The sequence below is a fragment of the Corvus brachyrhynchos genome, unplaced genomic scaffold, assembly GCF_000691975.1.
Source record: "Corvus brachyrhynchos isolate BGI_N302 unplaced genomic scaffold, ASM69197v1 scaffold136, whole genome shotgun sequence".
NCBI lineage: Eukaryota > Metazoa > Chordata > Aves > Passeriformes > Corvidae > Corvus > Corvus brachyrhynchos.
Window position 1 is genome coordinate 1,565,644 of NW_008239080.1, and position 18,888 is coordinate 1,584,531.

Here is an 18,888-nt window from a genome sequence, read left to right on the forward strand (position 1 = left end):
ATATAAATGCAAATCATGAGGCATCATTTATCCATCTCTGAAGGAATGTAACACACAGTACAGGGCAGAACTAATTTCTTGGCAAAAAGAAGAGAACAAAATGCGTTTATCGAACTCATGCAAAGCATCTCATTTACGCTGAAAGCACAAAAGACATAACAAGAGGGAGTATAAAAATAGTCACCCGCTAGTAGGAACAGGCACAAAGGAAGAATGAGGGAGGCAATGCTGCAGCACTGTCTCCCACCCCATTAAGGATCAATGCTACTACTTATCCTGGGCAGGTTCCTCTCACCTTCATTAAAGAAAGACTGCTGATCTTGGTTTGCTGTTCAGCACAATTTGCTGCTGCAATCAGCAATTGTATTTATAGTGTTCTCTTTCACTGTATACATGGATCAAGTAAATTACACTTTTAAAGGCTTGCACTCCAGCCTCCTTAAAAATCACCCTGATAAAGTGATTGATGCTGACCCAGAAAAATCCTGGTTGCAATAAATTATTTAAATATGTTGTGCAGCTATCAGTACTTATTACAGCAATCAGAAATTACCATACACGAATCAGAAAAATTGCAAATGATATGCTAAGAAACAGAGAAATTAGAGAAACAGAAAAAATATTCTTAATTATGATGGGTCTTAAGAGCCACCACATTTCCTGGTATCGGTTTCCCATGGTTCCTAGAAATACCAACACAAAGAAGTGATACTAATATCCTCAGAAAAAAAGAAGGCGCTAAAATACCTATAACAACTACAATGTGGCCAATATGTAAACACTTCAAACAGCAAACCGAAAGAAGACCTTATGACATCCTTGAGAACAGGGATAAAATGATGGAAAATGACACCCCCACTCCCTGTGCTGTAAGGAACCTCAAAACCCTCAGAATATCACTCAAATATCATTTTACCAATGCAAATAACTGAGACATGCTGCAAATTCAATACTGGAATGTGAAAGACTGCTTGATGTCTCCAAAGTGCCGTGGACAGAATCAGCTTTTGTCATACTATGTAACAGTATGGGAAAAAGACAAGTTACTGGTGCATACACCTGCCTAAGTGAATCAATGGCAAAGCAGAGAAGCTGTCCTTTTCTTTGAAGACCTCTTTGTCTTGTCCTTGATGGGAATATCCCATTCCCTTAATAAAATGTATAGGAACTAAGGTGTTTGTTGTAGCAGTTGGAGACTTAAGTTGACTCTAGGAGGCTCTGAGTATTTAGTTAAAGAAATTTTGCATATTTAGAACCTTCTACTTGAATCAGAAAGCCAACTCCTCTTTCATCCGGAATCAAACAGCATTTCCTTGTTGAACAGTTAATTGCTCATGACAGAGTCATTAAAATCTTCAAACCAGACAGCTGAAGGAAGAATAAAGTTGGTAAGCTGTACAGGATTTAAAAGATGATTAATTTATAGGCACATAGCAGTTGGTCTACATTTTTTCCAGAATATTGTTAATTAGGAAATATAAGCCACCTTAAGAATACTTAGAGTCTTATAATTATAAGATACGTGATTTTTGGAGACAGATGTGTGTCATTTCCTGAAGATCACCACTGTATTTCCTCTTGCAGAATTAACCTTAAAGGGACTATCAAGATAAAAGAGATTCATAAGGCAGAATGGGGAATGAGTTACAATAAATATGGTATCCATAGAGGAAAAAGTGCTGGTATCAGTGAAAGCTCTTTGGCAGGAAAAAGAAACTGGTAAGGAAACCAATTGTGAAAACCAAAATATATAAAACTATAACACATTCATATGAAGCACAAGACCAAATACAGAAACTAAGTCTGTAGGCATAAAAATGCTCTAGGCTTAATTCCTAATACATGCTTCTAAGGTGATATACTGATTTGGAATGGATTCAATGTCAGAATTAACAGAGGAATCATTTCAGTGATAAAAGCAGTTGGAAAGGTATGTTTGACATGAATTTAACTCCAGAATCCCTATTCAAGGAAAGATTTTAGCACTCATCTGGGAATGTTATACAAGAAAAATACCCCGAATACATGTGCTCTTTAAGTTATGCATTCTAATATTAAAAGAAATTAACGTCCTCCAGGCTTGATCTGAACGACTTAATTCATGATACACACATTAACCATTGTACTGGGCAAATAATGCTGTAACAGCGCATCATGAATTTTTGAATGAAATAGTTTTCTGATCAGATAGATTACATACTCCCAAATCAATTAAGCAAGCTGCTGTATTCTTTTATAATGGCAGACACTACCAAAGCCTAAATGGTTTGAAATATCTGCAGTAAGAATGTAAAAGCTCTGTCATGCTGAACATCATCCGATGCAATTTTAACATCTTTTTTCTATTAAGTTCTTTTAGCTGCAGGTGGTTTTACAATTAACACAATATTTTTATTAGTCCATAATACAAACATAAGGACAATTCTCATGGACTGCTATCAGATCTTTTCAAAATTATGCCTCCTTGTCTTTCTATTTTACTCTTAGATTCTATTTTACTCTACATTTCTATTTTAATCATGATTCTTCATGGCAGAGTTGGTCAAGAAAGAAATATGAAGTACAGTTTAGAGCAATTAGGTTTAGAAATGGGGAGCTGGTGCTTCACAATAACATCTCCTTTTTGAGTTATACCAGTCAAAAACAAGTGAGTAGAAGTTGGATGGAAGGCAAGACACATGGCAGCAAGATAGCAGGTATGTGACAGGAGTGTGGACTGAGACTGTAAAGGGATGCAGAAAGGGGGTAGGGAAGAAATTACCTTTTGAATTCATTTAGAAAGTGGTTCACAAGGATCAAAACTGTAGTAATTTCTACCTTACATACTAAGTCATAAACCCACACAGACATTAAATCAAATCTCCATACCTCATTATAATGCTTGTTCAATGAATCCAGAATTCCTTTTAGTCCAGAAGGACCCTATATGGAAAAATATGCATCATTTTAATTTAACTAATTTTATGTTTGCATATCTGTATTTAAAGAGCAGTGGGGATGTAAAAGAGTTTTGATTTTTGAGTGCACAGTAAATTATTTTCTGTATCTTCATTATTTCCTTTTTTCTTGCACAGAGGAAGAAGAATGTTAGTTTTTAAATCTCTGAGTTTTGAAAAACAGCAACGTATTTTCAAGTGAATTGGTCTGTCAGAGAAGACAGAATTTAAATCCATAAAAATTTTAAAACAAGTCCCTTCTGGTATGAACAACATTCTTGTTCTGCAGCATTTCAAAACTCCTTCAACTAACTCAAAGCACAAATTCTGATGTAGAAGCAGTTCCTAATGTGAGCAAACAGATAGATTTTTCATTTGAGAGTACTGTAAGTGAAATTGAGGAATGCCAGAATTCTCCAGAATATTAACTTCCTAGTTTTATTAGCATTGCAAGTTTGTACTTAAACACATAACTTTCATCAAGAAATTCCACAGTGAAAAAGGAACTTCCTGCTCAAATGAATATTTAGGACAGAGACTTAAAAATGTGCTCGGGAAAAAACATTTTTGGACATTAAATCCCTCAATTTTAGACATATTCTGCCAAAAAACATGCCCTCAATGAGATTTTTAAGTTTGGTAGATGGAGCGGAACACAGAAGTCAAGAACTTATGTACTAAGACTCAATTAAATTTACAAACTAGCACATTTACTCCCTTTGAGTTGGAGCTTTTACATAATGCAATATGAACAACAACCACTCATGATGGCTGTAAGAAACACTTGACTATATTAAAAAGATTACAATATATTCAAGTAAGTCACTTAGCCTGATTGACCTGGATGTAACACAGGGCACAAAAGCAACTCTCCTTTTATGGGGCTTTTTATAATTACAATTCACCCTCTGCAGCTTTTGTCTTAGTGTGGATATCAGGAAAATTTGGAAGGCACATGAAAAACCTCAGGTGTCTCACTACCTCATTTCCCCTACATTGGAAGAGATAAAAGGCCATACATTTTTACATTCATGTTATTTTGAAGTGAATTGTCACTTCAAATTTATGTTAAAAATAAGATCAATATAGTCATGATGTTTTCACTGAGATCTCACTCCACTCTGATTTCTGAAGTTAATGGCAGAATTTTTACTCTGATATCCACATTAAAGCTGGCAATCCAGAACTGGGACTGAAGTATGATGACACTGCCTAGATGTCTCAAACACTGTAAACGTGCCATGTTGAATCCTTGACCCAGGATTACTGCAGGATCCTGAAATCCTGCAAGGAGTCAAAAATAAGAACTTATTCTACCTTTGCATTTGACACCATGTACCATGTTTCTTTTACTGTTTGTCCACAACTGAAACTGCTGCAGCCACACAACCCAGGAAGAACTTAATGCCATATCTGCCATCAACCCCAAAATCTCTGATATTATTTGTATATAAAATAAATGATTTTTGACAAGATGAAAAGTACATTGTACATGCCACAGTTTTGAAAAACAGACATAACCTTAAAAACCCCCAGAACTGTCCCATGACTGAGACAGTCAAGGAGAACTTTAGGCATTTGAGTTGCATTCTTGACTGTGCCATAGGCTTTGTGTTACCAGTTCAGTATTTCTGTTTTCCAAAAATTGACATAAATTTAGTAATTTCATCGTTCCGTCATTCTTTCTATGATAAAAACTAGTAAAACAAGTGTACAACAGAAAATCTTTTTATTCAAGACTTATCTTCCTAAACCGTAGTCTCTTCTCTTCCACAGTTTTACTACACTAATACAGTGGCATACTCAACTCTGAAGTCTCTACAGACAAAAAAAAGAACCAGCAGCATTGGCTTGAAGGTGGAGAAGCAATGAAATTAACAACATTTGAAGAATTATTGTACCAGCAGTTTCTAGCTTTTGAATGAGAATTTTGCACATCTGCCACTTTGAAGCTCACTTGAGCGGGATTTCCTTTTTCTTATTTACTATCAAGTTGTGTAATTGAGAGGAGTGAAGCGCCCAGAGAGTACAGTTGTATGAATAAGGAAAGAACTTAAAATGTGTCCTGATTGTTTTCCAAAATTGCAAACAGGTTTCAGATGTTATTTCTACAGACAGGAAGGAACAGAAACACAGGTGCTTAAAGGGAAATAGCTCCAAACAGTGAAATTACTGGGGTTTACAATATATTTTCCTCCCTTAACTTTTATAGTTCATCTGCATTTCTGCAAAGATGAGACTGCTGAAAAAGTCTATGCAATCTCACAGTCCATGCATAAAATGGGTAACAAGCAAATTGCACTGGTTGAATCTCAAAAATAGGCCATTTCAGAGAACACAGCCTGCAAGTGACTCAGTGCAGTTACTTCATCCTTGTATTTCACATTGGTGCCTGCCCATTAAAATGAGACACTGTTTTTCTGTTTATTTTAACGCAAAACATTGTGAAACTCATCAGGGCAGATGTGTGATATTGTATAACTATTCCAAAGTGCAAATGGAAAGAATGGTGAAAGCATGATGTCTGCCACAATATAATATACGAAACAAATTACATTTTGATGCGGATAAAAAAACTTAATGCATAGAAACGAGCAATATGACCAATCTTTGCCAGCCATTCCCACACTATCCTGTAAGTATTTTCTTCTAGGAAGCAGCTGAAAGTCCAGGAAAGCCAGAAATGCTACTGACAATTTTCATTTATCTTTGCTTTAATTTTTTTTTTATTGTAATTAAGTGATAACATTCACTCGCTTTCAAAATATTGGTAGAGGAATGACAGCATTTCCCAAGGCAGAGGAAATGAAATTTCCAAGGTGAACTGCTGGCTACTTAAGATAACTAGTTTGGTGGCACTGACATATGTATTGAATCACAAGACCAAAAGTGTATGTAATTAAAAGAAGAAGTTCAAGTGAACTTCTCTACTGCATCATATGAAATGCAGACAGAAATAAAACCCTATTTTAATACAAAACTTTAAAAACTAAAACAAAGTTCATCTTCCAAGCAAAAATACTTGAGAAGATAAAAGATGAAGTTCAGCCTCTTGCAAAGGTACATGATAAACTGAGTGAGAGCTTCAAGGGCTATAGCAATTGTGAAATGCAAAAATTACATCTATTGGTTGAAAACAATAGCTTGGTTTTGCCGTATCAGTTTGAGAGAATGAATAATTGTGATTACAGTTTACTAGCCTGTGATTTAGCACACCCTAAGTTTCTTTCCCACCTCTGCCACAGGTAGGTTGGACAAGATTGTGTTTGTCCAGAACAAGCAGTCCTCATGTTTCTTTACCTTTACAAACCAATGCTGATAACATTTCACTTCTGCCAAACAGCAGCTGGGGAAAAGTCAGAGCCACCTCAAAGAATGCTGTTATACTGGTGCAAGTCTGCAGCACAGCTCTAGCTTAGCACCCTTTTGATTTTAAAAACAAACTAAATCACTAAAATAGGAGATATTGAGGAATGGAATTCCTCCAGTCATAACAGTTCCAGTAGAGACAGAGAAAATTAGGACAGGAAAGATAAAGTTTACCCTCAATGGAGAAATTAGTAAAATTCCTTTCTTCTGTCTTCTAACCCATCTATATAAATAGATATACCTGCTGAATCACATTAAGGTAAAAGTAAATAAATAAATAAACCCCCAACCTCAACAGTGACAGACATCAGGCAGCTATTTTCCAGGCAGAACAAACAGAAAAATAAATTTTCTCCTCTTAACAGAACACTACACAAAGTGAGTGAGATAGTAATTCAACAACCCAAGACCAGAAAAGTACTTTGCCTAAGTAAAGAGTGCAAACTTGGGCCTGTACATCCTTAGGCCAAGGATACAAAGGCCAGGTACATTTCACATATTATGGTGTGGGTGACAGCATGGTGAAACAGACTGCTCAGGAAGGTGGGGGAGCCTTTCTTGCTGCAAGAATGATGCTGGAAGATGATTCAAGAATCATCTGGACACATTCCTGTGCTTTCAGATGACCCTGCTTGAGCAAGGAGGTTGTATCAGATGATCTACAGAGATCCCTTCCAATCCTACTAATTCTGTGATTCTGTGATTTGCTTTTAAAATGGTGTAGTATCTAGAAAGTCAATGTGTTATACATAATGCAAAACAAGCTGTGGTCTGCTGGGGACCCCTTCTGTGTTGCTGAATCATATAGACTTTTGTTAACAGCTATGGCAGAAGAAAGAAATCAGCTCTGTTCTGCAGTCTGATCAAAATCCTTTTCTTACAACCTCATAGCATCCTATTATCATAGCAATTCTTTTTGTTTCATAAAATCAGCATTTCAGTTTCAGTGAAGAGCCACGCCAAGCAGGGTAACAGCATATGACAGTCTCTCTTTCAGAAGACTTTAGAGGAAAATGGAAGTAGGCAAATATATAAAATACATTTGAAGGGTACAGAGATATTAATTTTACAATCACAGTTTTCAGACTGCTTGTGAGAGCAAAGTGAATGGTGAGTTTAACAGAAGCTTTCCACTGCTATCCAGGCACCTTAAAAGTGGAGAAAGGGTCAAAATGCACTAGAGGGAGCTGCTGCTCTACTTGGATTCTTGTCTTCTGCACAAATTGCTACGCACTGGATTGAGACAGGTGTGAAAACACATCCCGGCACTCCTGTACTGAAATAACAGAACAGTACTCAAAAACAGCATCAGACAGCAAGGATGCATACCACGAATTTTGAACCAGAAGGGAATCAAAGAACACTTCAAAAGTCTATAATATGTAATAGCCTTTAAACAAATACTCAAAGGGGGAACATATTCCATAGGTTTACAAAATATTTTTTATAGCTGATCAATAAAAATCCTCATTGACTCCTTGCCTTTTGTGTGAGCACAGGATGTGCTCCAAAGGGAAAAAAATAACATAAAAGAAAGGATAAGGAAAAAATGACACAAAAGAAAGGATATCTGGAAGAAATTTCATGGAAAGCCCCACTTTAACTGAGTAGCTTCATTACCAGATGCCAATCAACCTGTTTCTGACAGTGATATAGGTTTTTAACCAAAGCTGTGCAGATGGTGTTAAGGGACTAGAAACTCACTCCAAGCATTAATTTTACTGAAAAAAAATCCCCAGAAATTAGGTTAGGGAAGAAAAAGAAAAATTATGAGATATTGAGAGTAGGTTAGAAAAGTCTTAAATGCTGCCATACGACAGGTAGATTTTTGACTGCTAGCAGGTGCTTTTACACTCCTGTCACATGAAAGCACAGCATGTGTGCTGACTGCAATTTTTGTAACTTTCCAGTTTTCTTTAATTTTACCCCCAGTCTTTTCCCCACAAATCTCTATCTGCACACACTGTTAATAGGACTGTCCTTTATAATAAATACCCTGAGTATTGTATCATGTCCACCAACTTCTTCCTCAGAGAAGCAGAACTTTCCTTCTCACGGTTTTTGTGTTTACTTTTTTTTTGTCACTACTGAGAATTTAACTGTTCTAATATCTAAGTTAAATACTTAACATCATGGCATAAACTGATAAAGTAAATGTATTAATTTCAAACACACACTGTATACTGTAGCTACCCTAACAATTAATGACTGAATCTCCTTTTTCTCAAAAACGAATTTCATATTCTTTTGAAACATCAAGCAAAAACAAAGATTATTTATACTGGAGTCTAAATTTTACATACTCAGTCAATACCCTGTGTGTGCCAAACTTATGACAGCAACCACCCTGCAGGTGTGACTGTTCTGTTGCACTTTGGAAAGGCCAAAGTAAAGGCTAGCAATGCATCCATGTGCATGAAGAAGCTGCTTACTATTAGGAGAGAAGGGTAACTGGAAGCACAGCAAAACTAAATATGGTTTGAGCCTTGAAAAAGAGAGGGAGAACGATGGATCACGTTGAAGTTTTTTTGGTGCGTACAAGCTGTGACACTTGAAATATGGGGATACTGCCAGTGTACGTTAGCAGGCATCACTGCTTTTGGAATATGCCCTTTCTATGTGTTTTGCTCTCAGCCTTGGAAGAGGAACACAAGATGGTGGTATAGCTGTATCCAAAGCGAGGAGTGCATCAAGATAGCTATACCAGAAACAAATACTTTTAACCAATATTTAGGCCATGGCTGCTTGAGGAATGCTTTTCTTTATGTAGTGCTAGGCTACAGTACCCAATACAGAGTTCCTTGTAGTGACGTTGCCATGCTGGCAGAGATTTCCACTTGCTGTAAGAAAATCTGAGATATGTCTCAGTAATAGAAGCGCAATTTAGCTTCCACTCAAGATTTCTGGTATATCTGTCAAGGATCATACATCTTCACAAGCCTGACCTGCCAGCAAATCTAGGATGGCAGAAATCTGTAACAGAGAAACAGCTTTTTACTGGCTCACAAAAAGCTAAGTAAATTAGGTCTAACACTGACCTCTGCTATGGTTTGCTTTTTATCCTTTAAAGGTTATATTTGGCACTTGTATTAAGAAAGATTCTGCATCACTCCTTTCCTCTGTTTGGCCTCCTGCAGTCTGCAATACCATTTCAGCAGTAGAACTGTGCAAAAGACCCAAACAAGCAAGACTTCAATGTTGACTGTATGCAAGGGAGAAGAGTGAAAGGGAGGGATTTTTGACTGTTTGGTTTTAGGCAGGATAAATGAATTCCATCATAAATTCCTCTTTCTGAACACATTTTGCAAGAAAAAATTATTGATGAAATCTATGCAGTTTTTGTTTTGGATGAGGGTAGATGACATCTGTTTCTTTTTAGTCATTGTATCCCGTGCAGCCGGGCATTATTCTCTTCTCTACATATAAGACAAGGTTGAAGCATCTGAATCAAATGTTCAGATGCATAAACCACTAGCCTTTATCCAGGTAAGAAAAAGAAGGGATTATGAATATTTTGTTTTATATTAAGAATGTAAAGCATCAGAAGTTTACTTAATCCACAAATAGCTGTTTTGTATTTGTGCATGACAGCATTTTTACAATACAATATACAGAGAATTTTACAAACATGACCAAGTCTTCCTCTATCAAAAGAAGGCTGCATTCATTGAAGACCAATAAACATCCATGCCTGACTTGAATTTTAAATCCTTTATATTTAAAAAAAAAGAGAAGAAAAAATCCCAAAACTCTTAGATCTGAGCTAAACCCTTTAGTTCTTCATGTTACAAATCCTTTCATAAAGTAATGTATTTCTTAATCTTTTTAATTCTTCAGTCAACTCATTTGAACTACAGCTGAGTGCTCATTCCAGTGCTGGGTATAATCCTCCCCATCATTCAGACACTTGGCACATGCTTTACTCAGTCCTTCATCTTTCAAATTACCCCTCTGAGACAGAAATTATCCCTTCTTCTACAGAGCATCACACATTTTGCAAAGGGAATGAATGCACAGTATTCACAGTAAGCATACATGGCCAATCTTTCTTTGAAATGCCAATTTCTGCTTCCTCTGCTGATGTTTCCATCTTGTTCTTTCCCTCCTGTGTAGTCCCTTATACTTGTGGACCCAGTTCTTTTATTTTTGCTGTAACAAAAGGCTACCTGTAGTAGCTGTTTGATACAGCAGAGTACACACAGATCAATCATTTTCAACTATAATTATGATCCAGTAATCTGCTATTCAAGAGTTAACAAAGTGCAAGGACAGAGTGAAAATTTCCCATTCCTCTCGTTAGTTACTCACAGGAGGTCCTGGTGGCCCCGGTTTTCCTGGAAGGCCTGGTTTGCCTCGTCTCCCCTGGAAACAAAAAATTACAACAGACATTTATAAATGCTGTGGTTGGGGACTGATTTGGAATAAGTATGTTAAGATTTATTGCCTTATGTATTAGCAAAAAAAAAATCAAAACCCATCCCAAATGAATACTCTGTATCAGTCACTGCAACACTATCTAATATGAGTCATTCTAGGATTGCTCTTAATAGTTATGACAAACTCTATTTGCATCCCCGTAACATTTATTTTCACGTTTTGAAGCTTTGTCTCAAATATGAGTGCACATTGATATGGTTGTTAACAAAGTATCTTGATGAGGTGTAAAGAAATTATGTTTGTATGAATACACTGGAGCTTGGGATGTTAAACTGTGCTGCAGAAGTCTGACATGCACTGTCAGTACATATGTGCAGTATAACCCAATTAACAAACACCCATACCCTTCTCTGGGATGTGATAAAGAGTGCAAAAGCCAGAAATTTATTTGCAAAAACAATTCACCTTCTTTGTGCAATTACTACCATGTGTATATATAATGCACACACAAAATCATTTGCATTAAAACTTAAAGTCCATAAAAGTCTACTTAAGGGAGGCTTTCCACTCAGTTTCTGTAACTACCATGCATATGTAACCATGCATATGTAACTATTACAATTTTTTAGTACAATTTGCTTGAACAACTGTTTTCACATATGCTTTTTTTTTTAGGAAGATCAACACAAAAATGGAAGTAATTTACAGGAATTAACATCTTGATTGCCAAGCTGAAATCTGATGCACATTTTTTAGAAACAACAGCTGAGAACAACTAATATGTAGGTGCAAATGGCAAAGAAAAAATGTATTATATCCATTAAGAGTAAACTTTCCCCTGGCATATGGCAAATGTAAATTAATGTCAAGCACTAGGGAGATGTCCTGGTGAAAACTTGGCTTAAAACGTGAAAAAATCAAAATTCTTGCTGACAGCTCGCAATTAGCACATAGGGATATTTCTGTAGGCTATGGTCCCTACTTCCGTATTTTATTAAGTAACAGTCTCACATATACTGTGAGTCTCACATTACTGCAGAATACTGTAGAAGTATTCTCAGGAACAGAAAGTGAAATCCAGTTTCGCTATTTCCAGGTGAGAGCCCCGATCTGTAGGAAAGCACTCTCATGCTCTACATTTCATAAATCTTGATCTATGCTGAGGGGAAGATGATGTCAGTAAGGGTGGAAAATCCCTCTCCCTCACACCCTGCAGCTCTCCAGGGTAACCTCTTGTCTGGAAGCCAGGGACTCTCCTGAGAGGGGTAGGTATTCGAAGCACTTCAAGCTGAAGAAGAAACAGAACAAAGGTTGTGTGGCTGTGTTTCAGCCATTGGGTTGTGCCATACAACATGTACACTGCCACCACAGCTTTATGAATATCCTCAGTCAGTCAGTGTGTTTTAAGGGCAGCGTGAAACAAAACCACCTCAGCATATTTGGAGTGCCAAATTCCTGGGTCTTAACTAGCTGAGACATATGTTATGTGCTGAGCTGTTTAATCCCACCAGTACTTGCACATGCAGGGCTCTAACTAGGGCAGCTAAGGGCAAATTTTTAGAACCAAAATACAGTGCTAGGTGCCCAGGCTGGGCTCAAGACTCTATTGGCCCTAACTACCTGCTCCCAGACATCCTCTGCTGTGCTCGTAATACTGTCCCTGCAGCCTTGGGACCAGCTAGAGCTGGGAACTCAGCCAGCCTAAGGTGGGGTAGGTTTTGACTTTGGTCAGCTCATTGATGCAGTTCACTGAGCAGATGAGGATCTTGCCTGGCCTGACAGGGCACAGCAGCAGGAAAGGCACACATGCACAAGGAAAGGGCACTGCAGTTCTCTACATCTGTACTTTTGGACTGATCTCTAGTCCGGAAATACAGATGGAAACTAATAATTCCTGATTTTTTTAAAACAACAAACCAGTAAACTTCCCTTAGAAAGTATGAAAAACAGATTGAGAGGTAATAATGCAATAAACAAAGATAAATTGCTCCATACTTTTAAAATAGTCCCTCTGAGTTATAAAGATCTACAGTGTTGACTTCTTGAAGCACCTTCCTTTTCCTGTTTGAACTTATTTAAAGTATCCTGGGGATGACACTTAAAATCATAGCAGTCTAAACAAAGTATCAAGGAAGTGTCAGGATGAAGAAGACAGGGCTTTGACTGGCAGACACAACTGTGAACGAGGTGTTAATTACACAGGAAAACATGGAATATGTTGGGAAGGCAATTTTATCTCTGTTTACAAGATGAACTAAAATGTGATTTATGACAGCAAAGACAAAACTTGATGAACTTTCTGAAAAAACAGTTATAAAATATAAAAATTGGGGGTAGTTATTTTTCACTGTCATTTATTAATTACTAGAACACATACCCAGTGAAACACAGAAGAAACATTTGCCCCACTTTTTATCCCATCATTATATTTTTAGCCATTATGCAATGTTGTATGTAAAACAACCACACAGAGCAGTATGAGGCATACACTATTTATAGAGTAATAAAAGTCCTTTTTTTGTCTCCGAGCACCTTTATAAACTGTCTGGTGTTTTAAATTTAATACAGAAATATATGAAAGGCCACTATCTTTCAGCAATGCCTCTCAGATACAGAGACTTCGATGGTAGGAATACCCAAAGCTCTGCCTGCTTGTCAGCACTCCTGCTTCTCTATGACTTCTCAGCATCATCAGGAAAAAAATAAAATATATACTATAGTAACAGTGCAAGCAGAAAAAATTAGTTTGTATTTTTGTTTAGGGCAATTAAAACAATTAGAAGAATGCTTTTGACAAGCCCATTATGATATTGCCTTGAGCAGACCATGAGCCAGACCATGACTAAATATTTACATCTTGATTTTAGAGTCATCCTTCTGGCAACAAAGAAGTGAAAAACATCTCAGTGTCCTCTCTGGTTTGTAGCGTGGGCTTAGCAGAGAGCCACAGTTCCCATCTCCTGCTCAGCAGTGGGCTGTGGCAGCTCCTTGAGAGCCATACTCAGTACCACACTGCTGTGCAGAGGGCTGACAGCCCACACAGGGACCTGTTACCTTATTTAGCTGAGATCACTAAGCAAATATTGAGGTTATAAAACCACTCAAATTTAAGTAAATGTCCTAGGCATCACATTGTTCCTTTAACTAAATAAAAAATGCAATACCACCTACATTAACTTAAAAATGATATATGGTGTCAACAAGTTGTCTAATGCTACTTAGAATATCTGAAGAAGACCAAAACAGCTGCTGGTTATTTCCTTTGTGCTGCATATATTTTTGCCAGCAATCAATGTGAAAAGAAGTTTTCTAAATGTTACTGATATTGTATGCTGTCCCCTTCACCCCTGAAATGCCTGACCCCAGCTAATTTGTACAGCAGGCTACTTTCCCCTTTCCCAAAGGACAGACTTCAGCTAGAATATTCAAATAACAAATCATTCAAATAACAACTGCTTGGTTAGGGGCAAAAAAAGATAAAATACTAAAAATAAAGTAAATGAGAAATTATGTGCTTCAGGAAACCCATCTGAGTGCCTAGCTGAAGTACATGGTCAGCTGCATTCTTTATTCCTCTCTTCCTTCACGCCTTCTGTGAATTGAAATGACTTGATGAGCTTTGCCTGACATGAGATGGAGAGCAGTTCAGAAGAGAGGCTCTGGCCATCCTTCCATAGGCTTTGTGCTCTGGTTCTGACTGCTGCCCCTGGGCACTGCTGCAGGTCCAACACACAGTGCAAGAATTCAAAATCTGTATTGTAACCCACTGCTGTATCATGCCCTATCCATCTATTCACATCTCTCTAACTTTAGAGGAGTAAGATCTCTAACCCTAGTGTTTAAAAATAAGCTGTGGATTATTTAAGGATAAAATCAAGCAGTTATGTACGAACAGACATGATTTATGGAATTAATAATTTAAAGAATCTACACTTGAGTGTGAAGGCAAAAGTTCTTAGAATAAGTCCACGTGAATTTTCAAGGGAAAGTGCTAATTAGTGGTTCTTGAAACACATCATCACATTTCAAAACAGGTATTAGTTCTAGGGAAAGTAGATATCTGGGCTTTAAAACCTTAACTACTGTAGTTGTTATGCAAAATGAATGAGGTTTATGGAATTTGTTTGCCAAGTTAACCATGATTCTCTTGGTTAATCCTCAAAACCGGACTGACAAAGGCACAGATATAACCAAAAGAGGAGGTGGGTGGAGAGGAAAGGCCCTGGTCTCAGAGTGCCTAACCCACAGATGCCTGCCAGCGCTTTGGGTATCTAAGCGCAGCCACAGGAGTGGAGTTCTGGGCAGCTAAAAAACAGTTTCTCCAGATGCCCAAAGTTGCCACCAAGCAGCCAGAAAAGTTCCAGGGCCTACACTAACTCAGATTGCAGCAAGAGTTGGGATATTCTCTCCCCTAAATAGAAAATCTATGCTGCAGACAACGAAACCTTTCAACTTCAGTAATACAGTGTTACGACTTGAATTTACTTCTTCAATCCTATTAACTTTGGCCTTGAGGACACATTATGGTAACCAGTATATTACAAATTAACCTCTATATTAAATGTTAAACCTGAACAAAATCACAGGAAATAAGGCCAGAAGGCAAGAAATTAAGCTGTTTGCAGAAATCAATTGCAAGTCTGTTCCTCATATCGCACTAAAACCTTTCACAGAAACATGGGTCAGAGAAGAATAGAGCACACAGAACCTAATCCCCTGTTTTGGGACAAAAGTCAGTAGTGAGCTCCTCATTAATGCAGATGCACTCCTGCACTCAATCTTGGGTTTCCAAAATAATTTTAGGAATTATTTACAAAATCTCTAGCTTCTTCATTGTGACATTAATAAAATGCTAAAAGGGAATCCCTAGCCAGATTACATAAAATTCAAGTGCATTTAACAAACAAAAAAAAGGTCCTTAAACAGGCAGAGCAGTGCTGAGAAGTCGAATGCCACAACCTATTTTGCCAACAAATCGCTAGAAAAAATCCATCACAATTTTTCAAGTGTATCCATAAAAGCTCAATTTTAATTCAAAATCACTCAAAGAAATAACTTTCAACTATATTTAGGTAATTTATACCTTAGTTTTTAACTATGAGAAATAAATTCTTATTCTCTCATGAGTCTATACCTTTTGCTAAAAGACATCAAAAGAAGTATTAGTAATAGAGTACTTGAAAGAAAGTCTGAAAATTCTAAATGAGCCTCTTAAAATCTAAACCATTTCTGCTATACCATTAAAAGTAAGATTTTAATTTCTACAGTGGAAATTAACAAGGGAAAAAACCCAGAACTTTTCTATTTGACAAATCTGTCTTTAGCATTCTAAATTACAACGTTTTCATTCCATTTTTAAATGCCAAAGTGGGAAAAGGAAATATTTTTAAGCTGTATCCTATTTTACTGGATATGTACTTCAAGGTAGAAACATCCAGGGGAAAAAACTGTTATACGTTAAGCATTTTTGGACTATTAAATGTCAGAGTGAAGGAACATACAGAACTCCAACTTAAAGAGGAAATCAGATTGGAACTTTGCATGTTTTAAAATAACTTACATTAAAGTCAAGTAGGATTGAGAAGATTAAAAGAGATTCCAAAACTCCAGAGCTCTAGCTGTGAAGAAAACATTTTGCATTGTGCCAGGAGGCTAACCTGCAATGCAAACGTTATCATTGCTCTGTAAATTTGTTTTATAATTGGTTAAGTACAACGTTTACTCACTGAACTACAAAACAAAAATGTCAAAGAAATATTTAAGTTCTATAATTCAGATAAATGCAATCTGAATTTAATTTTGATGCCACTCTAAATAATTATGGTAAGAAAATCTAACAGCTCTTCATCTATTTATTTATGAAGATTTTCCACTTTGTCAAAATAACTTTATTCATGCTTGATTAGAAAAATTTGTAATCTCAGAGAGTAAACTGATTATTAACGTAAGGCAAATACTGCAATTCCACAAGGTCCCAATTTGCAATTCCACTAAAACATGTAATTTTAGTGAAAACAGTGATGAAATACTAGATATGACAACAGACTCTCAGTTTTATGACATGTTTAATCTATTACTAAGATAATGCTAAAATAGCTTCCTCTTAAGTGAAGTATTTGGTATTATAAACACAACTATTGGAAATAAGGAAGTTCTTTTAAAATATTTACTTCAGGACATCTGCAACATCCCAAGAAACACAGAGTCAAGAATACGGCTGTGATATTGTGGAAAGATTTGTAAATGCTTGAACCCAATTCACCACTGGAACCAGGAAAACCACCATGATGGAAAAATAAAAGACTTTTAAAAAATCTTATTAATCCATAGAAATGAAGTTGTTGGCAGCTATGCTGAGAATAAGCTAGAGCTAGTCAAATAAAAACCACAGAATTGTCTGGCTTGGAGGAAACTCTTGAGATCACTTAGTATAATCCCAGTCTTCAAGCAGGATCAATTGTCCAGGACTGTGTCTACTTAGCTTTTGAGTATCTGCACAGATGGAGGCTCCACAACCTCTCTGGGCAAGCTGCATCAGTGTTTGATGAACTTCATAGTAAGAAAGTGCTTTCTTGTGTTCAGACAGAATTTTCTGTTTGTTTTTTTTTCTAATTTTTTGCCTATTGCCTCTTGTCCTGTCACCAGCTGCTACTGAGGTAATACTGAATGTATCTTCCTCTTCTTTATTCCCTCACATCAGGTACTTACACACTGATTAGATTTCCACTGAGCCTTCTCCAGACTGAAGAGTCCCAGCTCTCTCAGGCTCTGCTTCCATGAAAGCTTCTCCAGTTGCACCTTGTGGCCCTGTGCTAGATCCCCCTCAGGAAGTCGGCATCTTTCTTGAGGTGGTCTCACCAGCGCTGAGCAAAGGGGAAGGATGGATATCTCCCCTGACCTGCTAGCAATGCCCTTTCAAATGCAGGCCGGGATATCATTGGCCTTTTTATGCCACAAGAATGCACTGCTGGCTCATGGTCTGCGTATTGTCCAAAGAGTTCTTCTACACAAAACTTTCTTCCAGACAGTTTGTTTCCAGTGTATGCTGATATCTGGGGTTATTCCTCCCTAGATGCTGAATTTTGCATTTGTTCTTGTTGAACTTCATGTGGTTTCTCCTGCCCCAGTTCTCTGCTACATTCCTCCCCATTGTCCAGGGGGTCAATGAGGACACTGGGCAGTACTAGCTCTAGTAGTAACCGTGGGACACACCACTAGTGACTTGTCTCCAACTGGACATTGTGCTATAAATGACAAACCTCTGGACTCTGTTTTTCAATCCACCTCACCATCCACCCATCTAACCTGTACTTTGTCTGCTTGTCTATGAAGTTGACAAGATAAAATTATGAGAGATAATGTCAAAGTCTTTGCTAAAGCTGAGGTTGACATCCACTGCTCACCTCTCATCCACCTAGCTAGTCACATCATAGTAGAAAGCAATGTACTTGTTCAAGAAAAATTTCCCTTTCAGAAATCCATACAGACTATCCCAACCACCTTCTTGTCCTCCACGTGTTTGGAAATGGTTTCCAGGAAGATTTCCTCTTTCACATTCCCAGGGTTGATGTGAAGCCTATAGGCCTGTAGTTATCTGCACCTTCCTTTGTGAAGATAGAAGTGATATTTGCTCTTTTCCAGTCTTCAGGAGTCTCTCCCAGTCACCATGACCATTCAAAATAATCAAGAGAGGATTGTAGTGTGTGAGGCCCTATGGACTTAGACAGCTGTGTCCTTCATCTGGGTACAAAAGTCTGACAGCAAACAGCTGTCAGTGCTCCTTCAGTAGCGCTTGGGTCCTGTGCCTTGTGACCACCATCTCTAAATACATGCATGCTGGACAGAGAAAGTTTGCTGGCCTCTTCTTTGTGCCCTTCTGCATGAACTGCTGTGCCACCTGCTGCATCTACTGGCTGCTTGTGTCACGGCTGCAGAAATTGCTCTTGCAGAGTCCTCATCCAGCACAGGCCAGAAGGGGCCTGACCTCACTGCTGCAGCACCCGCTGCTCAAGGACAGCTGGCAGAGTTTGCTAGAAGCTGCTAGAGCTACCCTTACCTTAGCCTCACCTGGAAACAACAGGCATCCTCAGTATCCTCAGAGGCTTCCCAGAAGTGTCCAAATCACAAAAAAAGTGCTCAGGAGCTCAAGAAGGCATCAAGAGAATCATAAAGAAGCAGAAACTGCTGCACAAACTGCTGTGTATTT

The 18,888-nt window shown here is 37.6% G+C and overlaps 1 protein-coding gene across 7 annotated transcripts in view; it reads right to left on the reverse strand.

Annotated features, from left to right (window-relative positions):
* The window catches only part of COL19A1 (collagen type XIX alpha 1 chain), a 181,402-nt gene that overhangs the window by 47,588 nt on the left and 114,926 nt on the right, over positions 1 to 18,888 (reverse strand). For all 7 annotated transcript variants that reach the window (XM_017739315.1, XM_017739316.1, XM_017739312.1 and 4 more), the window contains 2 exons: positions 10,614 to 10,667; positions 2,869 to 2,922 (listed from right to left, as the gene is read on the reverse strand). In XM_017739315.1, the coding sequence (XP_017594804.1) occupies positions 2,869 to 2,922; positions 10,614 to 10,667 (108 nt within the window). The remainder of the gene's footprint in view (positions 1 to 2,868; positions 2,923 to 10,613; positions 10,668 to 18,888) is intronic.